The sequence below is a fragment of the Kryptolebias marmoratus genome, linkage group LG12, assembly GCF_001649575.2.
Source record: "Kryptolebias marmoratus isolate JLee-2015 linkage group LG12, ASM164957v2, whole genome shotgun sequence".
Classification (NCBI taxonomy): Eukaryota; Metazoa; Chordata; class Actinopteri; order Cyprinodontiformes; family Rivulidae; genus Kryptolebias; species Kryptolebias marmoratus.
In genome coordinates this window covers 9,593,941-9,610,290 of record NC_051441.1, presented here as the reverse complement: position 1 = coordinate 9,610,290, position 16,350 = coordinate 9,593,941, and the positions used below count along the sequence as shown (strand labels likewise).

General features: G+C 39.0%; 1 protein-coding gene across 3 annotated transcripts in view; it reads right to left on the bottom strand.

The window, feature by feature from the left end:
- Window positions 1-10,162: 10,162 nt before the first annotated feature.
- Window positions 10,163-16,350, bottom strand: part of rnf213a (ring finger protein 213a) — a 30,943-nt gene continuing 24,755 nt past the window's right edge. For 2 of the 3 annotated variants that reach the window (XM_017425380.3, XM_017425379.3), the window contains exons 51-67: window positions 16,031-16,273; window positions 15,873-15,948; window positions 15,736-15,770; window positions 15,537-15,637; window positions 15,279-15,435; window positions 14,972-15,146; window positions 14,621-14,715; window positions 14,279-14,530; window positions 13,812-13,944; window positions 13,416-13,499; window positions 13,149-13,329; window positions 12,767-12,968; window positions 12,599-12,676; window positions 12,316-12,513; window positions 11,989-12,078; window positions 11,681-11,859; window positions 10,797-10,953 (exon numbers count right to left, since the gene is read on the bottom strand). In XM_017425380.3, coding sequence (XP_017280869.1) covers window positions 10,797-10,953; window positions 11,681-11,859; window positions 11,989-12,078; window positions 12,316-12,513; window positions 12,599-12,676; window positions 12,767-12,968; window positions 13,149-13,329; window positions 13,416-13,499; window positions 13,812-13,944; window positions 14,279-14,530; window positions 14,621-14,715; window positions 14,972-15,146; window positions 15,279-15,435; window positions 15,537-15,637; window positions 15,736-15,770; window positions 15,873-15,948; window positions 16,031-16,273 — 2,436 coding nt within the window. Of the gene's footprint in view, window positions 10,954-11,680; window positions 11,860-11,988; window positions 12,079-12,315; window positions 12,514-12,598; window positions 12,677-12,766; window positions 12,969-13,148; window positions 13,330-13,415; window positions 13,500-13,811; window positions 13,945-14,278; window positions 14,531-14,620; window positions 14,716-14,971; window positions 15,147-15,278; window positions 15,436-15,536; window positions 15,638-15,735; window positions 15,771-15,872; window positions 15,949-16,030; window positions 16,274-16,350 lie in introns of all 3 variants that reach the window. The other variant, XM_017425378.3, reaches the window with a different exon arrangement.

Here is a 16,350-nt window from a genome sequence, read left to right as displayed (position 1 = left end):
AATAAGGGGAGGGATACATGGCTTCCTCCCTCAGAGAATAATCCCACCACCCCACCAGGAGGATACGCATAAACACATATCCTCTTCTTGCAGCTGCTGAACACGTGTATTTCCATACAGCTCGGCTAAAGACACTGATACTGCCACACATTCACACCTGTTAGCACCGGCAGTGACGGCTAACTCTGACTGACAACTTCCCTCTGGCCATCATCACTTCTCAATCGCGGGAGCACAGTCCAAGCAAACAGTCCATCAGCAGCATCTCGGAAGGCTCTGCAGCACGGCCTCTCCACATCTCTGCTGATTAGCCCACAAAATCATTCGCTGATAGAAGCCTGTTTATTGAAACTTGGAGCTACCAGATAGAATTGATTTTAATGAAATAATGCCAGCTGACCTTACAAAACATAAAAATGGCTATAACTCAGCCGATTTTACAGCTATTGAGCTAATATGTGTTGTGCTAGTTGCTGGGAATCATCATCATCAAATACTCAGAGCTCTATCCATTGTTCATATCTTCACTCAAAACGTTGCTATTAACTGTTACACTGAACACTGTCTGTAAGCAAATTATCTCATGAACCAGTGGATGAATTTAAATGAAACTTTTAGAAAGTAATCATTAGATGTACATATCCAACTGACTGACATTAGAAGTTAACCAAATTTGAGATGCCTGCTGCAGCTAATAAACCTTTTCCAACACAAAAATGGCTATAATTTACACCAAATTACAGATAATTAGGTAGAATTGATGTGGTAGTAGCTAAGAGTCATCCTCAACACATATGCTGAGCATTAATATGTCTCCCAAGTGACTGTGGCTGCCATCTTGAATTAAAACTTTATCATGAAAGCTGGCTGGTAATATGCATTCCTTCAGTGAATCGTAGGCCTTTAATTTGTATGAAATTGAACTTTGTTCTTGTTGATTTGTGTGATTCTTGTGCATAAAGTCTGTGCTGTATTTGCCCAGACTTGTTTGTTTCACTTTTTGGGAAACCCATCATAAATCAGCTCTACAACCACATGTTATATACTCTGTTTCCTATGAGCTGCAGGAACAAGCAGTGAGATTTATTTGATCTGCTGGGATTAATGGGTGTTGTCCATGACAAGAGACAGGGTGATAAATTGTTTGTTATCACAAATCAAGGAGTGCAGGGGAAACATTTAGGTATATGGATGGGGGTAAATCTGCGATAGCTCTTCTGAACTCGGAGGCAAATGACAGATTTACATGTTTGCAACACAGGAACACGTCAGAACCTCACTGCTCGGCACAGAATGCTGCACACTTATGTAAACACAATCTAAACCGGAGGGTACTGCCTCCATGTCTGCCCATTTCTCTTAATAAGAGGTAATAAACTGGCAGCTCTTATTCTGCTATAGGGGAGAGGGATGTTAAACGCCTCTCCGGCATGAACTCTGATCCCTCACTGTCTTGCTTATCTGCACTAAAGACCTGCAGACGGATGAGTCTGAAGGGGAACGAAGGCTGTGTGGTAAAGTCATCACGCTATGATGTAAAGCAGGCGCATGCCGAGGCTTCTCCACAACACTTCAAAACAAAATGAAATACTCATTTGAGTTTTGTCTCACTTTTTTCCAAAGGCCGCCTCCTTTCCTTCCATCTTTCCCCCTTTACCAGATTTATTAATGTTATTCTAGACATCATCTGCATAATGTATGTCAGAGATTTACATGGTCGACCACATTTTGGGCCCGTGTCAAGGCCTGACACAGTGAGCGTGATTTCAGAGAGCTCCCGAGCCCTGCGTTTGACCCAGAAGATGTGAACTACTGATGCGCCTGAAAGTCCTTAAAATAACAAACTGCTCGTCTCCTCTCTGAGACTTGTTTTCCAGGAAGGGGTGCAGAATAGTTTAAAAGGAGATATATTATCTATTGATAACTTCAATAAATATCATGAACGTTTAAGAACAAAAAAAATCTTTATTTAGAAAAATTAAAAAAAAATTTTTTTAACTATGCATAATAAATTTGTTATTAACTAACATACAAATGAGTCTCACTTATTCCAACATCTAATTTTATTTCAACAGCTATAAAACTTACTGAACTGCAGCCATTTTTGTGAAAATTTTAGTAAAATCCATCTAGTGGTTAATAAATATTTTGCAAAAAGACAAAAAACTTTTAACAAAGATCCACTGTACTCTGTTAGAGCTCAGAATGTGTTGGGGATCTATCTCAGCTCCTACCTCAGCAGATTTTAGGTCAGTATGTTTAAACTTATAGAGTTTAAGTCATTTTAGTGGGTTTTTACAGGCCCTTTGGTTGTGGCAGACTCGTGAATTTGGTTCACTTTTCAGTTGTAGATGTTGATGTAATGATTACTTTTTGCAAGTTTTATCAAACTCCATTGAGTGGTTTATGACATATTTTGCTAATAAACAGACACAAAAACACATGCACACACACAAATATTTTGGCGATGATGAAAATAGTGGGTACAAATACAGCAACTGCAATTTTAGTAATAATGAGAAAGCGGGTCAATTATTATTATCAATAAAAATATGTCCCTGCATTTTCTTTCAGTAAATTAGAAGAGAAACAGAGTAAATCACAACTTAATTACAGAATAAAAACAGAGTTGGGATCTGAAATAATGCATCAATAAAGAAAATGTCTAAGAAAACGTTTGCTAAATAAATCTTTAAAACATTTTTGTGCTTTTTGGTTATTTTCATTTGCTTTATGATTATCTGTTTCATTTCAAAACCAGAAAATAACTCATAATTATGACAAACGTTCCATGCCAACATTTCTATATCATACTCCACTAATTCAGAGGCGCACACACAAGCCAGTACTTGAAAACATACTTAAAGAACAAACTGTCTTCCAGAAACTGTGCTGACCTTGGTTATCTCCCAGTTGTAGGAAACAGTTATCTGTGTGGGCTGGAGGCCATGCCAGGTTATCACCTGCTTCCCCCTCCGCTCATCCTAATGAGCGGAGGGACAAGTTGAACTTTTTACATGGAGCCCCAGCACAACTGATAAAGGGAATTTTGGGTTACTTTAAAAAAAACTGTAAACAGTCCCTGTGTACGAGGCTATCTGGTGTTTTCATGAGCTCACTGCTGATACTGCTCACCGTTAAATCTGCTTTTACACAGAGACCTTAAGGTCAAAAAGCTGCCTGCTACTTCCTCCCTCTGTGGTGCATTCTGACACCTCAGGGCTGTTCTCCTGCTGTATCAGAATCTCAGGAGATTCTGCATGCTTCCTCTAACATCACAACATATAAAATCAGAATGCAACAACCCTGAGAGCCTCTGTAGGACGTTAAAACGACACATACTGTAATGTAACAAAGTCATTGGTCCTTCGCTGGCACACAGCACACATCACCAGCAGAGTTTCTGAATCAAACATGGATGAAGAAGCTCCGATGGGAGGATAAATGAGGATAAAATTCTTCGCCCTTTTAATGGGATAGCTCATATCATTTAAAGTGGAGTTTTGTTAAAAGGCTACACACAAATAATACCTTACTTGCTGTAGATAGCTCTTTGAAACCAAATTTAATTTTGACAAAAAGAAAATGATGTAACTGTGGGACCAACTTCCAGTTTCTATCTATGAGGCTGACACCCTGTCTACTTTGAAGACCAGGCTAGGGATCCTACATTTTTTTAAAAATAGTCCAAATCCTTATAAATGTGATAATGTAGGAAATTCAACATCAAAAAGTGTAAAACAGTCAAGTGCTGGTTGTACATTTGGAATGATGATCTTTCTACAAAAAACATAAACTAATAAAACGTACATTTTTTGATTCAGCACATCGTTAAAATGCACTAACAGTGAAGCTTCAGATGGTTGGATGTAATTTAAGCAAAGGGTGACCCCCATCAGGATCATTTATTCTACAATCACATCCGTTAAGAGAGGACGAGTTGATTTACTTTCAATACCGAACACCATTTATTTTAGTCAGAACACTCATTTATAACATTTAATTGCATGTGACCCTCCTGTTATCACCAGCTAAATATCATGTAATTCAAGTAATCTTGTAATTAGTCCGTACTGGTTGTGCAACCTTTATGTATACAGTTTGGAAATCCATCCTCAGAGGCATTGTGAGGTAGAGTAAACAGGCTATTTTTCAAAGCCAAGATCACTCCTAGAGAATATTTATAAATGCACTGATTTAGGCGTTTCATACATGTTTTATTATAAACTGAAGTTTTCTGAGACTCCAAAATGTCTCAAACCTCAATCCCAGGTTGCCTGGAAATAATGCTGCTGTCGACAAAAGAAAAATATACACGTCTCATTTTGGAAATGAGAGGCAGAACATGAGCGGGGTGCCAGTGAGCAGCAGGAATAACGAATCGACTGGCCCTGGCAGGAAATGACACGCATGTCGTCCCTGGGCATCGCAGAGTGGAGCTGACTTGACTAAATAAGGCCGTGCCAGTAACAACAACATTATACACAGATCTCTCTCTATGTGTGTGTGTGTGTGAGTTCAAAAAATCAGCAGCTGGCAGCCGTTCCTTCCCCTCATTATTTCCATCTACTTCCCCTGCAAGAAAATCCTCAATCCTCTGATGCCATCTCTAATAGCCAAGACAACCAACAAATCACATGCTGATATTTAATAGGAGCTAAGCTTCTGCTGGATGCTGGCAAACCAGAAATGAGATGGATGATCTGAAGACACGCTGTACACACAGCCACAGTTTGAAGCAATAAGCTCAGTGGGCAACAGGACGCATGCAGGCTACCCGGTAATGAGCCAAGTGAAATATTCTTCTCATGTACAGATATTTGCATTCCACGAAAAAATATGAGAATTTCCTCTCAATCACTTGTTACATTAACCTGACATCATGTGACGAACAGGAGGAAAGATTTGTTGAGTATCTGAACCTAAAGAAACATTCTGTATATGATATACCTTTTAAGAACCTCAAGATTTGATTGTTTTTTGTTCATAAAAAAAAATAATGGCATTTTTTTCAGATCATTCCTAATCATTCTGCTGCAGAGTCTCAGTCAGCCAGGATAAGAATTGTAAAAGCTTAAAAACAAAGCAACTGGACTTCTGTTCTGCAGTAGAAGACATTTCGCTTTACTTCGGATGTAAGTTTGACCTTTTTATGGGTTTTTGCTCCGAACTAAAGTGTTGCTTGTGTTCAGCTGGCGTTATCTTTCCTATCTTTGCTTTGTCTCTGGGGTTAATGCAGGTGAGATGGCAATTAACAAGAAGCTGGACGGATTTATTTAAACTACATCGAGTCCTCACATGCGACACCAGTGTGTATTCTACATGGTGTCGTGTTTCACTAAAGCAATGCATGCACTCATCACAAGGACAAATATACAGCTAAGTGTTTCTGCGCTGCAGTGGAGCTCTTAATGGCAACATTGCTTATTTTGCACCACTGCCGAGGGTTTTTTTTTTTTTTTCTATGAAGTATTCCCCCTCAGCAAGGCATAGTTGTGGGCTCAAGGCCGCTTTGCTTTGTCTGCTGCCACTGTACTCTGCTCAAGAATCCCTATCTGTGGAATTATAATTGAGGATAAATATTATCAAGTGCAATCGGAGATGGTGTTGTGTATTTGTGCTGGGGCCAAGACAAAAAACGCGGTGAAACTGAACACCAGCTTTGGCCCTGACCACAGGAGGGCTTCAGATGGAGGCAGGGAACCCATCTCCCTCTTTGGGCCGCCGCAGGCATCAGGGAATACTGAGGTGAAAGGTCAAGGTAGGAAGTAACGTCCTCTCCACAGCTAAAACTAAATATCACGGACTGCAGCTCGTAAAGCTAAAGGTTGAACAAGCCAATGGTTTTTTAAACTAACACAGAGGCAGGGGATTACTTTCACTCAAGACAGCTCTGTTCCTGGGGGTTTGGGCTTTATGACATTCAGTCTTTTCTCCTGGTCTCTCATCACCAGGTGGAAGAAAACAAGCCATAATCCAGTTTCTCTAATCTCATAGAGGATAACTGTCAGCACCTACATACACTGTGAAATGTTTCCCGAGCTTGTTACAACACTGGCACCAGTCGTAATCACTATAATCCTGTTGTACCCACAGTAAACAAAACCTCTTGTACAGTCATTATCTATTCACAGCCAAAAGGCTGTTAGATAACAAAGCTTGTCAGGGAAAAGAGAGGGAGTGAAAACAGAATAGAGAAAATAGGAGAAAGGACAGAGGCAAAATAGTGTTTAATTGTATTATATAACGCTATGTTTTGTGCCAGGCAGTCACAGTTTTCTGCTTCCAATAGGAGTTTTCTCAGCCTAGATGTAAAGGGACATTCTGTTGTTTGATACATGAAATCTATCATCCTTAAGTCAAGTTATATTAACAATTCATAAAAGAGTAAACACAAAAACCTTGACAATGGCAAGCATGTCAGTCTCATTTACAAAAAAACAATTATCCATCTCTCAGTCCACTTTAAATGTATTTGCAAAAGCCTAGAACAACAGGTAGCTCTGAAAACTATTTAAATTCCAATCCTCAGCCTGAGGTTGGAAGCTGAGGAACTAGAAAGAGCTATTAACCTGCAGGAGGGTCTGTCTGTGTGCAGCATCTTTCCAAACAAAAGTCAGCGAGAGCAGCGGGACTTTCTAACAATGTAAATCAGCCTGACACACAATCCTATCCTGGCTTTTTTATTGTTATTTAGGAAATTGTTGCCATATTTTTGGCTTTTCAAACACCCTCTCACCTTACCATAACAACCTGATTCAATATATGGTATTATTGGTATGGAAGGAAGGAAAAGCTGAGCTGTCGGGATGAAGTAGGTAAAATAAAGATTTCATGGCACCTTTTCAGTGTATAAGAGGACTGCATGCTTCAAAATTAAATGTTTAACTAAATACATTACATTTTCTGCAAAAACGCAATGTGAAAGCTGATGACTTTGCTGAAATTTGTTGTCGAAGCTGAACCAGAGTTCATCCATCCATCCATTTTTTTACCTGCTTTTCTGTGCAGGGTCACAAAGGAGCTGGTGCTTATCTCCAGCAGTCATTGTGAGAGTACAGTAAGTATAAGTTACAATAATCAAGTCATAGGGTCCATATCCTGAATGAGCTGATTGTTTTGATATATATATATATATATATATATATATATATATATATATATATATATATATTAAGACATATGGCTAAACTAGCTCAAAGTATGCAGTAGTAGATAGAGTGCAAAAAATATACAGCAAAATAAAGAGGAAAACAATTGTTTCAGAATAAACAGCTGAAGTGAAATCCAAATTAACAGTGTTTGTTCTAAACACACATAATTGAAATGAAATGTTCTCAATGTTCTCTGCCTCCTGTTTGCATAAACCTGCCGGGGAACTGGTCCACGCACATGGGCACAAAGTTTAAATTTGAAATCTCAAAAAGTGCTGTGCCGCTCATAATCCCATGTGGTATGTTCCCACTTAACTAGTAATTGTATTTTCTCTTCACGTATTTAATAGAACAACATGGCAGCAGTCCTCCTAATTTCTTCCTTCTGCTTGGAGGACAACTCAAGTGTTGAGTGCAAGTAAAAGTGCACACAATTAGCTAATATAATTCACAGATGTGCTCACTGAGGCTTTTCTGCCTCGCTGTGCTTCATCTTTTTACATTGCACAGCAGGCTACGGGCAACTCGAGAGTTTCAACATGGCCTCATGAGCTCTCACCCCATTGTGACCTACCAGCACATACATTTCAGATGACGTCGTAATTAAAATACACTAATTTGATAATAATGCAATAACAGCAGCACCCTGAAAGGCTAATTTAAAGAAAACATTTCCGCAGACCGCCAGTAAGGCATAAAGCCCCATAGAAAATACAGTAGCCTGTTGCTGTGCTTTTTGGGGTCTCCCGGGTGTTTCGAGGTACTGATTTCATACCAAAGTCATTAAATTCTTTGTTCCACTTTTGGCTGTGTGCGCCTGCCTGGCGTCAAAGCCTGTGACTGATACTGGATCCCCAAGGTGTAAACCTGATGGATATCTGAGGCTGTTTTGGAAAGGGTTAAGCTTGAATCTCCTCTGCAGCTCAAGGCACAGAAGAGATTCAAAACCAAAGTTGGCAGAGATTCTTAGAGGCCTTAATGGATGCAAGAGATTACCTAAGGTGGGAGTGCTTTCATAATGCTGAGCAGGATTTAACATTTCTAAGGGTTTAAAGTCTATTATTGCCTGCTGTGCGTGTGCTTGTATGTCTGCCTGTTAACAAAATATCTCATGAACCACTGGACAGATTTTAAAAAAACTTACCTAAAGTAACACTGAAAAAATGTCTTCATTTGATTAACTTTTGGTATCAACGTAATTCAAAATGGTTGACACAGCCAACTGACCATAAAAAACACAATAATAGCTATATTTCATTCGATTTTACAGATATGATGCTAAAATTTGGCGTGGCTGTAGCTGAGAGTCATTCACCGAAGTCAACCCTGTCTGGCCATTAGCAAAATATCTCATGGACCACTGAATGAATTCGAATGAGATTATCGGTACGTAATCATTAAATGTACACCTAGAACTGATCCCTGTTTGGAAATAATTTAGTTCAAGATGGCTGCTACAACTAATCAACATAACCAGCACAAAAATGGCTAGAACAGATTTTGGGCTAAATTATGATGTGGTAGTAGCTGAGAGTCATTCACTCTGTGTGTGACATCTTGCAATATTACATGACATTTTGCATAATCTTTTTCAATATTTGACCAAAATGGCCACAACTCAGTCATTTCTCGACATACAATGAAATGATCTTCTAAAATTCGGATAACAAGCATTCCCTCAAATAATGCTAGGCCTTTAATTTTGTGACTTTTTTTTACCTTTTTGCAATGCTTCACAGAAGGGCAATAAGATGAAAAAGAGTTTGCAATGTTATGAAACATGATAAACTATCAAATTCCAAATAAAATGAATAATGAATAATTCTAAACGGGGTCAAATCACACCCAATCAATGCAGTTTCTTTAGAATGGATCCTGTTGAAGCAGTGATTGCATAAAAACCTCATCTTTGGTTTTTATTTGAAAATAAAATGTTCACAGAAGTGCAGTGTTGGAAAACAAATCTTTTTTGCATTGACAAAATTGTTTTATATCATTATCAATGTTGCAATGAAAGTTATGAAAGCACTCAACCCTGACACTGAATGCTGTCCAACCTCGTCAGACAAAATGCCCATGACCTGATTCAAAGCTTGCAGCCACGATTGCCCGGCAATTTTGTTCCCTGATTCCTGCTCATCAAGACACAAAGACAGAAAATCAGAGAGCTGGAAAATAATTTGGCCCCTGTGTGTTCCTCCCTTTGTACGACAGGCATGTTGGCTTTGAAACCTACAGAAGTGGAAGTGAACTGATTGAACTTGCTCGGTGAAGCTTGTTCTGCAAAATTGAGTTGTGCAAATCATGCCAGTGACCCATTTGTGGGAGTGTTTATGAAGCTCATCTACAGCTCTTTTCATTTTTGATAAAGGGACAGAGCAAGCTGTCTGGAGCACTTTAAATAAGATTATATTTTCTTTACAATTTTTTTTTTTTTTTTACACAATTCTGTTTTTGAATTTTACACAATGTCACAACTTTTTCAGAATTCAGGTTGCAAAAATGTGTAGATAAACACATTTTAAGTAAAAAAGGTAAAAATCTGAAGTGCATAAAGGTGATTGCAGACATCAGACTCCCAGAGGGTGGTCGTCGACATGGTTTACTTTCACAAGCAAAACTTCCATTTGTCATTGTTATGCTAAACACCACTTTGGCCTGGAGGAAATTGAATCAAGGAGCTGTCCAGCGGCATTCTTGTCCTTATCATTTCCATCAGCCTGATCCGAAACACATTGAGCTCCCACCAGCAGAGGGTCAAGAAGTCACAAAAACCTTTGGCAAGCCAACATTTTGTGTCACAATGTGAGCATAAAAAAATATTATATCATCTTCAAAAATTTGGTAACTACAACTTCATGAATGATCTAAGAAAAAAATAATAATATTCAGATATTTGCTAAAGAGCGGTTGTGAAAAAAATCGAACAGGTGATAAGTTCTCCTCCTGAATCAGAGTAACCAGAATCATAAATCATTTACTAATCTCAGGTCAAGCAAAACACCAAATCAATTATTTATGATATTTATTATGATCATGACATATAATGAAATAAATTAGGGCCAAAGCATCGAGACACAGCTAACATGAGGAGTAAGATGCTTCAGATGTGTCCCTAACTGGAAAAACAAACTAACAAAAAGTGCTCTTTGTTAACAATTTTAATCAATAGGAAAAGTGAAAAAAAAAAAGAAAAAGTTGGAATGTAGAACAGCAAATCTTAAAATTTTCTAAAGGCAGCTTTTTTGACAGCAGCTTTTGAAAACTGAACAATGATTTAAAAAAAAAATCATAGCAACGGAAAGACATTATTCTCATAACTTTTCAGGTTTTTATATCTATTTAGTTTATGTCCCCAGATTTACCCCACATATACCTGAGTGAACAATATGTATTTATATTTTTTTATAGATTTTAATTTACACAAAGTGCAGGCAAGAAGACTTAAACTGTACCTAATCCTCACACCTTCATAGAGATAAACCACATGTATTCTTTGGCACTAAATAGTGCTATTAAAAAGGCACATTTTTCTCAATAAATATGTGCAAAGATATGATTTATCAATACTGTCATTGCAAAACGTAAATGTAAACTGAAGGTATTAAATTTAATAAAGAAGGCAGAAAACAAAATAAGTCTTCATTGTCTCTGAGCGCGCTCCTGCTTAAAGGTGACAATGAATTTCCAGGCTTCGGTGTAATGGGACAGGCAGATCTCCTCTGGGAAGAGCTCCTCCACATCTGGGGGTATGTCCAAGTCTTTACGCTCCATGTAAGACACCAGTGTGTCTTTCAAGCTTAAAGAGATAAAACAAGAACTTTGAAACCTTCAAATGCAAATTAAATTTTAAAATGCACACAGTGGGCTTAACACCTCATGTGGCGCAGAGAGGAAATGTTGACTTGGTCTGAGAACCGTGCTTCAGGCGCATTAGCTCATGTGTTATTGCAACAAAATGAAGTTAACAGTGACAAATTAAACCTAAAACACTGTTGTCCAAACTGCAAACAAACATATCTTCTTCAAACCCGGTTGCAATGCACAGGGTTAACGTTCAACTTAGCTGAATGATGCAGAAAGCAAAACAGGCCACAGATTCAGGCTAAATGATGAAAGAAGTGAACAACTGTATGGCTAAATGCCCTCAGTTATATAGCAGAGATTATTTGTATTAAAACAATTGGTTAAAAAAATGCTTCTTGTTCTTGTCTATGTAACTTTATCAGGTTGGATTCCTTTAAGTAGGTAAAATGTAAATTTATACATAAAACAGAGTGGCATAAGTCAGATTCTATTAAAAAAATAATAAATATCTGCATATTTTGTTAACTTATGGGACTTAGTATAAAGCAGGCTTGACTCAAACGCAACAGGAATTTTCTTGTGTGAAAGCTTTCAATAATCAATTTATTGTTCAACATCATCAAACCTGAGCTTCATTTGAAGCTTTTTCTCATTTTTCTCAAACTTAAGACCTAAACAGCTGCATGAATGGGAATTAATTAAATTTTTGGAGTTTTTACCTCCAGTCAGGATTGTAGGTATCTGGAGCATTGGGTTTTTTCAGGACCAGCACCAGGAACTCGTGCATCTCTAACAGGAACGTGTCGGCGCTGCTTTTAGAGAAGAAACCAGTCAGCAGCCTGTGCTCATCCTCACCCAGGGCCTGTTTGTACTTCTTTGAAACTCCCTCAAATGGATCCTAATGAAAACAGAATCAGCAAAATAACAAATCACCAGTTCATTGATATCACCACTACCACAAAAATCAATGATAATACCATTTTTCTCCTTTGGATCTGTTTACAGGAAGCACTGAGTGATGACTTACCCTTTTGAGCCGCAGCATATTCTCTGATTTAAGTGAGGCCAGCAGCTGCCACAGAGCCACACAGTGCTTCAGACAACACATACTAAAAGCCTGTGGGCCAAAAAGGAAGACAGTTATCTCATGTCTAACACAAAAACTAGACCAACTAATTTAACTTTGTACATTACGATTAAACACTGCGGTCTTATTGGTAAATAATGAATACAAAGTTGCAGTACGAGGAAACGTTTTGTGTGTCTCAGTATCTTAAATGTATCCAGACTGATTGAATGGCGGAAGAGAGAAAGCGTAGCAGGATCCTGTAACCGGTGTCTCGGATAGGCTGACCTTGATGATATGCTGAGCCATCTGGTTTCCCATCTGCAGCACCTCCTCCAGGTAGGTGGACAGCTGCATGTGAGGCTCCCCCCCGGTCATGGCGAGGAAGCCAAGTGCCACCTCCAGTGTGGACAAAGCCTCACACACCTCGCTGTAGGAGTGAAGCTCTCCAGCCACAGAGAAGAGCGTAAGAGTCTGGAGGGGCTCCTGTTGACAGAAAAACCCATCAGTTAAAAGAGTTTGTATATTACAAGTTGAGTTTGTGAAAATTCTTCCAGAAATGATCACTTACTTGTTTGACTTTTGCCATTATATCTTTGAAGATGATCTCATAGTTGCGGTCGTGTCTGTTCACTAGCGTTGGAATGCCCTGCAGGATGCATATGAGGGTAAAAAATGTCTTAATAATTTTGCTTAACGATTCACCGATTGTTTTTGGTTTTTTTGTGCATTTACTCACATTGAGGGTGATGAGAGGTTTGCCCAGCAGGAAACGGGAAATGATCTGCTGCTGGATCTTAGGCAGGTCATACTCATGAAGGGTCTCCTGGCCCCTCTCGATGCTGTACTGGGTATTGGACAGAACCAGGGGCATCACGTCTCGCTCCAGCTCGTAACGGATCACATGCAGATCGGTGAGATCTGCGGGGCTCACTTTATAGCTATGAAACATATACATAAAAAATAGCTCAGAAATAAATTGGCGTTATTAAAAACCTCTTTGCTAGTTCTCTTTTTTTTTTAATTTCATTGTTTTGTAATCCTTTCAAACATTTGCAGGAGAGGTTCAACACAATCTTCTTTTTCTGTAAATGAGAAAAATGAGACATGAGCACCCCCACCTGGTCTCCTCTCCCGTGTGCTTGTCCACGCAGTAGATGAGGTCGTTGTGCAGAGCGATCAGGTAGCTGACAAGAGCTGTGGAGCACAGCCCTGCGCCTTGTCTCTGAGGTAACAGCACCTTAAAGTCACTGTTGAGGTCCAGGTCCTTCTGGCAGAACTCAGCTGGGATCTTAATCTCACCTGAACATCATTTTAATTCATGTTACATTATAGAGTTACACAGCTCAGAGCAGCAGAACAAGGTTAATGTTAGTGTTTGTTTTTACCGTTTGTTTCCAGAGATACTCTAAGCTGATTCCAAGTTGTCAGGAAGATTCGGATGTGTCTCTCATACCAGGTTTTAATTGAAACTTAAAAGAAAGCAAACATTTTTCTTTTATTTCAATAGGAGTGCTGATGTCAGCTAAAAAGAAGTAGCCACAGCTTATTTGGACATAGCTGCATCATCTGTAGCTGTCATGTGTGAAAACGATTTTCTTTTTAAAGAATACTCAATCATTGTCCCCTTTCTTGCTAAAACTACTCATTTCCTGGCAGGCAGTTCTACATATAGTATGTTGCCAGCTTTTTTACAATGCCATTTCTTTAAAAAAATAATAAAATAAACACTGTCTGTGAGTCATAGAGTTGAAAAGATCCGTGCATGTGTATGCTTGCGATACCTCCTTTGTGGCTTTGAAGAAAGTCAGCGATGGTGTCGTAAGTCAGCTCTGTGATGTTCTGAAACTTCTTGACCAGATCTTTCTGGAGTGTGAGGATGTCAGGAAGGTGTTTCACCAGTTGGACCTCTGCTTCCTGTTGAGAAAGAAAGAAAGGAGAAAAAAATAATCATCCTTTTTATTTGGTAAAGCATGTAAAAAATCAAAATTTGTTAAAAAATAAAAAACAATGTGCAAATTGGGCCAACTCTCCAGTGTTACTTAACTTGAGTTTCTTTATTTCTTTGTTATAAAAACATAAATTCTAAAAATTGTATGACTTCAACAATATACCAACCTGCAGAAATTGTACTAAAGATCCTTATAGGAACAAAAAGCTGAGCAATTAAATACTAATAAGCCACAATTTGATAAGTACAGTATTTTTTTTAACATAATGTGGCTTGAATGTTTGGTCGCCGTTTTCTTACCCTGTGCAGAAATCTCCACAGAACAGGCACAACGTCTTTGCCATCATTCTGCTCTACGATGTGGGTGAGGCTCAGCAGGGACACTTTCTCCCTGCAGCTCCACACTGCAGAACAATGGATCAGAGAATTTGGGGGAATCGAGGCCAAGAAGAGACGAGGTTCACCAAACACGAGCTTCATGATTGGATTGGCAGAGATGCGGGAGTCGTCCCGGATGAACGCGTTCACTTCTTTTAGCTGTCTATCCAAGTGCTGTGGATAAAGAAGATGTGCACAGACTTTTTTATAAACAAGTGAAAGAGGGGTAGTTACTGAAGACTTTACTTTCCCTTCCTAAACTACCTTAAGTTGAGGTGAAATGATGGTGTTGCTCATTTCCATCTCCCATCCATTTCTACTCTCTTTGGTGGCGAGCTGGTTGTTATAAGGAACAGGCCCTGAAAGACAAGCCACAAAATATGAGATTAGACCTTGTTTCCGTTTGTTACCGTGTTATTCTAATGCAGATTACTGTAAAACCAAAACTGAAGGGATAATATAGGATTCTAATGAGTAAAACATAAAACAACAAAAGCAATTCGAAATCAGATAAATAAATATAGTGGCTCTTCAATTTTTTTTGCTAAACAACAAATTCATTTTGTATCATTTTTAGGGTAATGAGACATTAAAGTTGTAGCAAAAGACACTTACATCTCTGCTGCTGGTGGGGTTGCAGTAGGCTGCTGATTAGCAGGTGAATTGTGCTGATTGCGTCATCGGTCCCCTTACCAAGAGACCTGATAAGCTGTTGAACATCTTTTTTCAAGTGAGCGAGAAGAAATGCAGCAGGATCAGCAACTGGGGGCTTGATGATCGCAGAGATATTCTAGAAATACAAAAAAAAAATGTCATAAATGAGATTCCTCCCAGTTCTAACAGGACCAGATGAGCAGAGCAAATTGCTGCATTGCTGTTGTTAAAAAGAATATGTTTAAATGTTCAATTCTGCCCAAGCTACCGGTGTGTGGTTGCAGGCGCCGAGCAGCATTGCCATGTGAGTGAGCATGCGAACAATGGTAAAGGGAACCGGGGAAATGCTCTTTGTGTCCAGCATATCTGGATTGTCTCGTCGTCCCGGGTCACCAAGGATGTGGCCTGTCTGAGTGCGGTCACCTCTGTCAAAAAACAAATAAATACGTTTTGAAGGAAAATACAGACAAATTAAACTATTTCTTTTGTTGTACATATTTTCACATGAATTTTGGGAACCACGTACTGAGGTGGAAGAATCTGAAATCCCTGCACAGCTCTGTGGTTATTTCCTCCAATTTCAATGCCACAGTCGACACAACGACTTGTTTGCATGGGCTGGCCACACTGGCAAACCAAACGAACAAAAAGTCTTTCAGAATATGGAAAAACTAATAAAGGGAGTCATTACAACAATTTTATGGATCAAAATAAACAGAATATACCTCGCCAATAGTGCAGGGGTGGCCATTTGGACAACCTGTAAAAGGTTTGGAAGAATAAATTATTGTTTTTCATGGTTTAAAATCAGTTTTCACTGTTGTATCATATGTGAGAGGATAATTCTTTTATTTTTACTTACAGTACCACCGCAGTGGACCCAGAGCCTGTTGAGCCACTGTTACCATGTCTTCCGGCATGGTGGGCAAGAATGATGCCTGCAGAAACAAATAAAAAGATTTACATTTATTTCAAACAGCAAGAGGTAAAGATTTCACTGACAACAAATGTTCTACACACCTGCATATTGGCAGGTGTCAGTGCCAGCTGCTGGAGAGGAGCTAAGAATCCCTGGTTTCCACAGATCAGGACAGCAGCTAAGTGAATGGCTAATTCCACAGCCACAGATCGAGCCCCGGAGACCCCGGGACGAATGACCAACGGCCCCATTCGGTTGGTCACTAGAGCCAGAGCGAAGCCCTTCATCTCTGCGCTGGCAAGGACTTTGGATGACTGGATGTAAGTTGTCAGAGCTTCAAGTTGCTGTGGGTACGAATGAACAAAAAAGAAAAACACATTTTCTTGTAGATTAAAAAAAACAAACTTATATGACTTTAAAA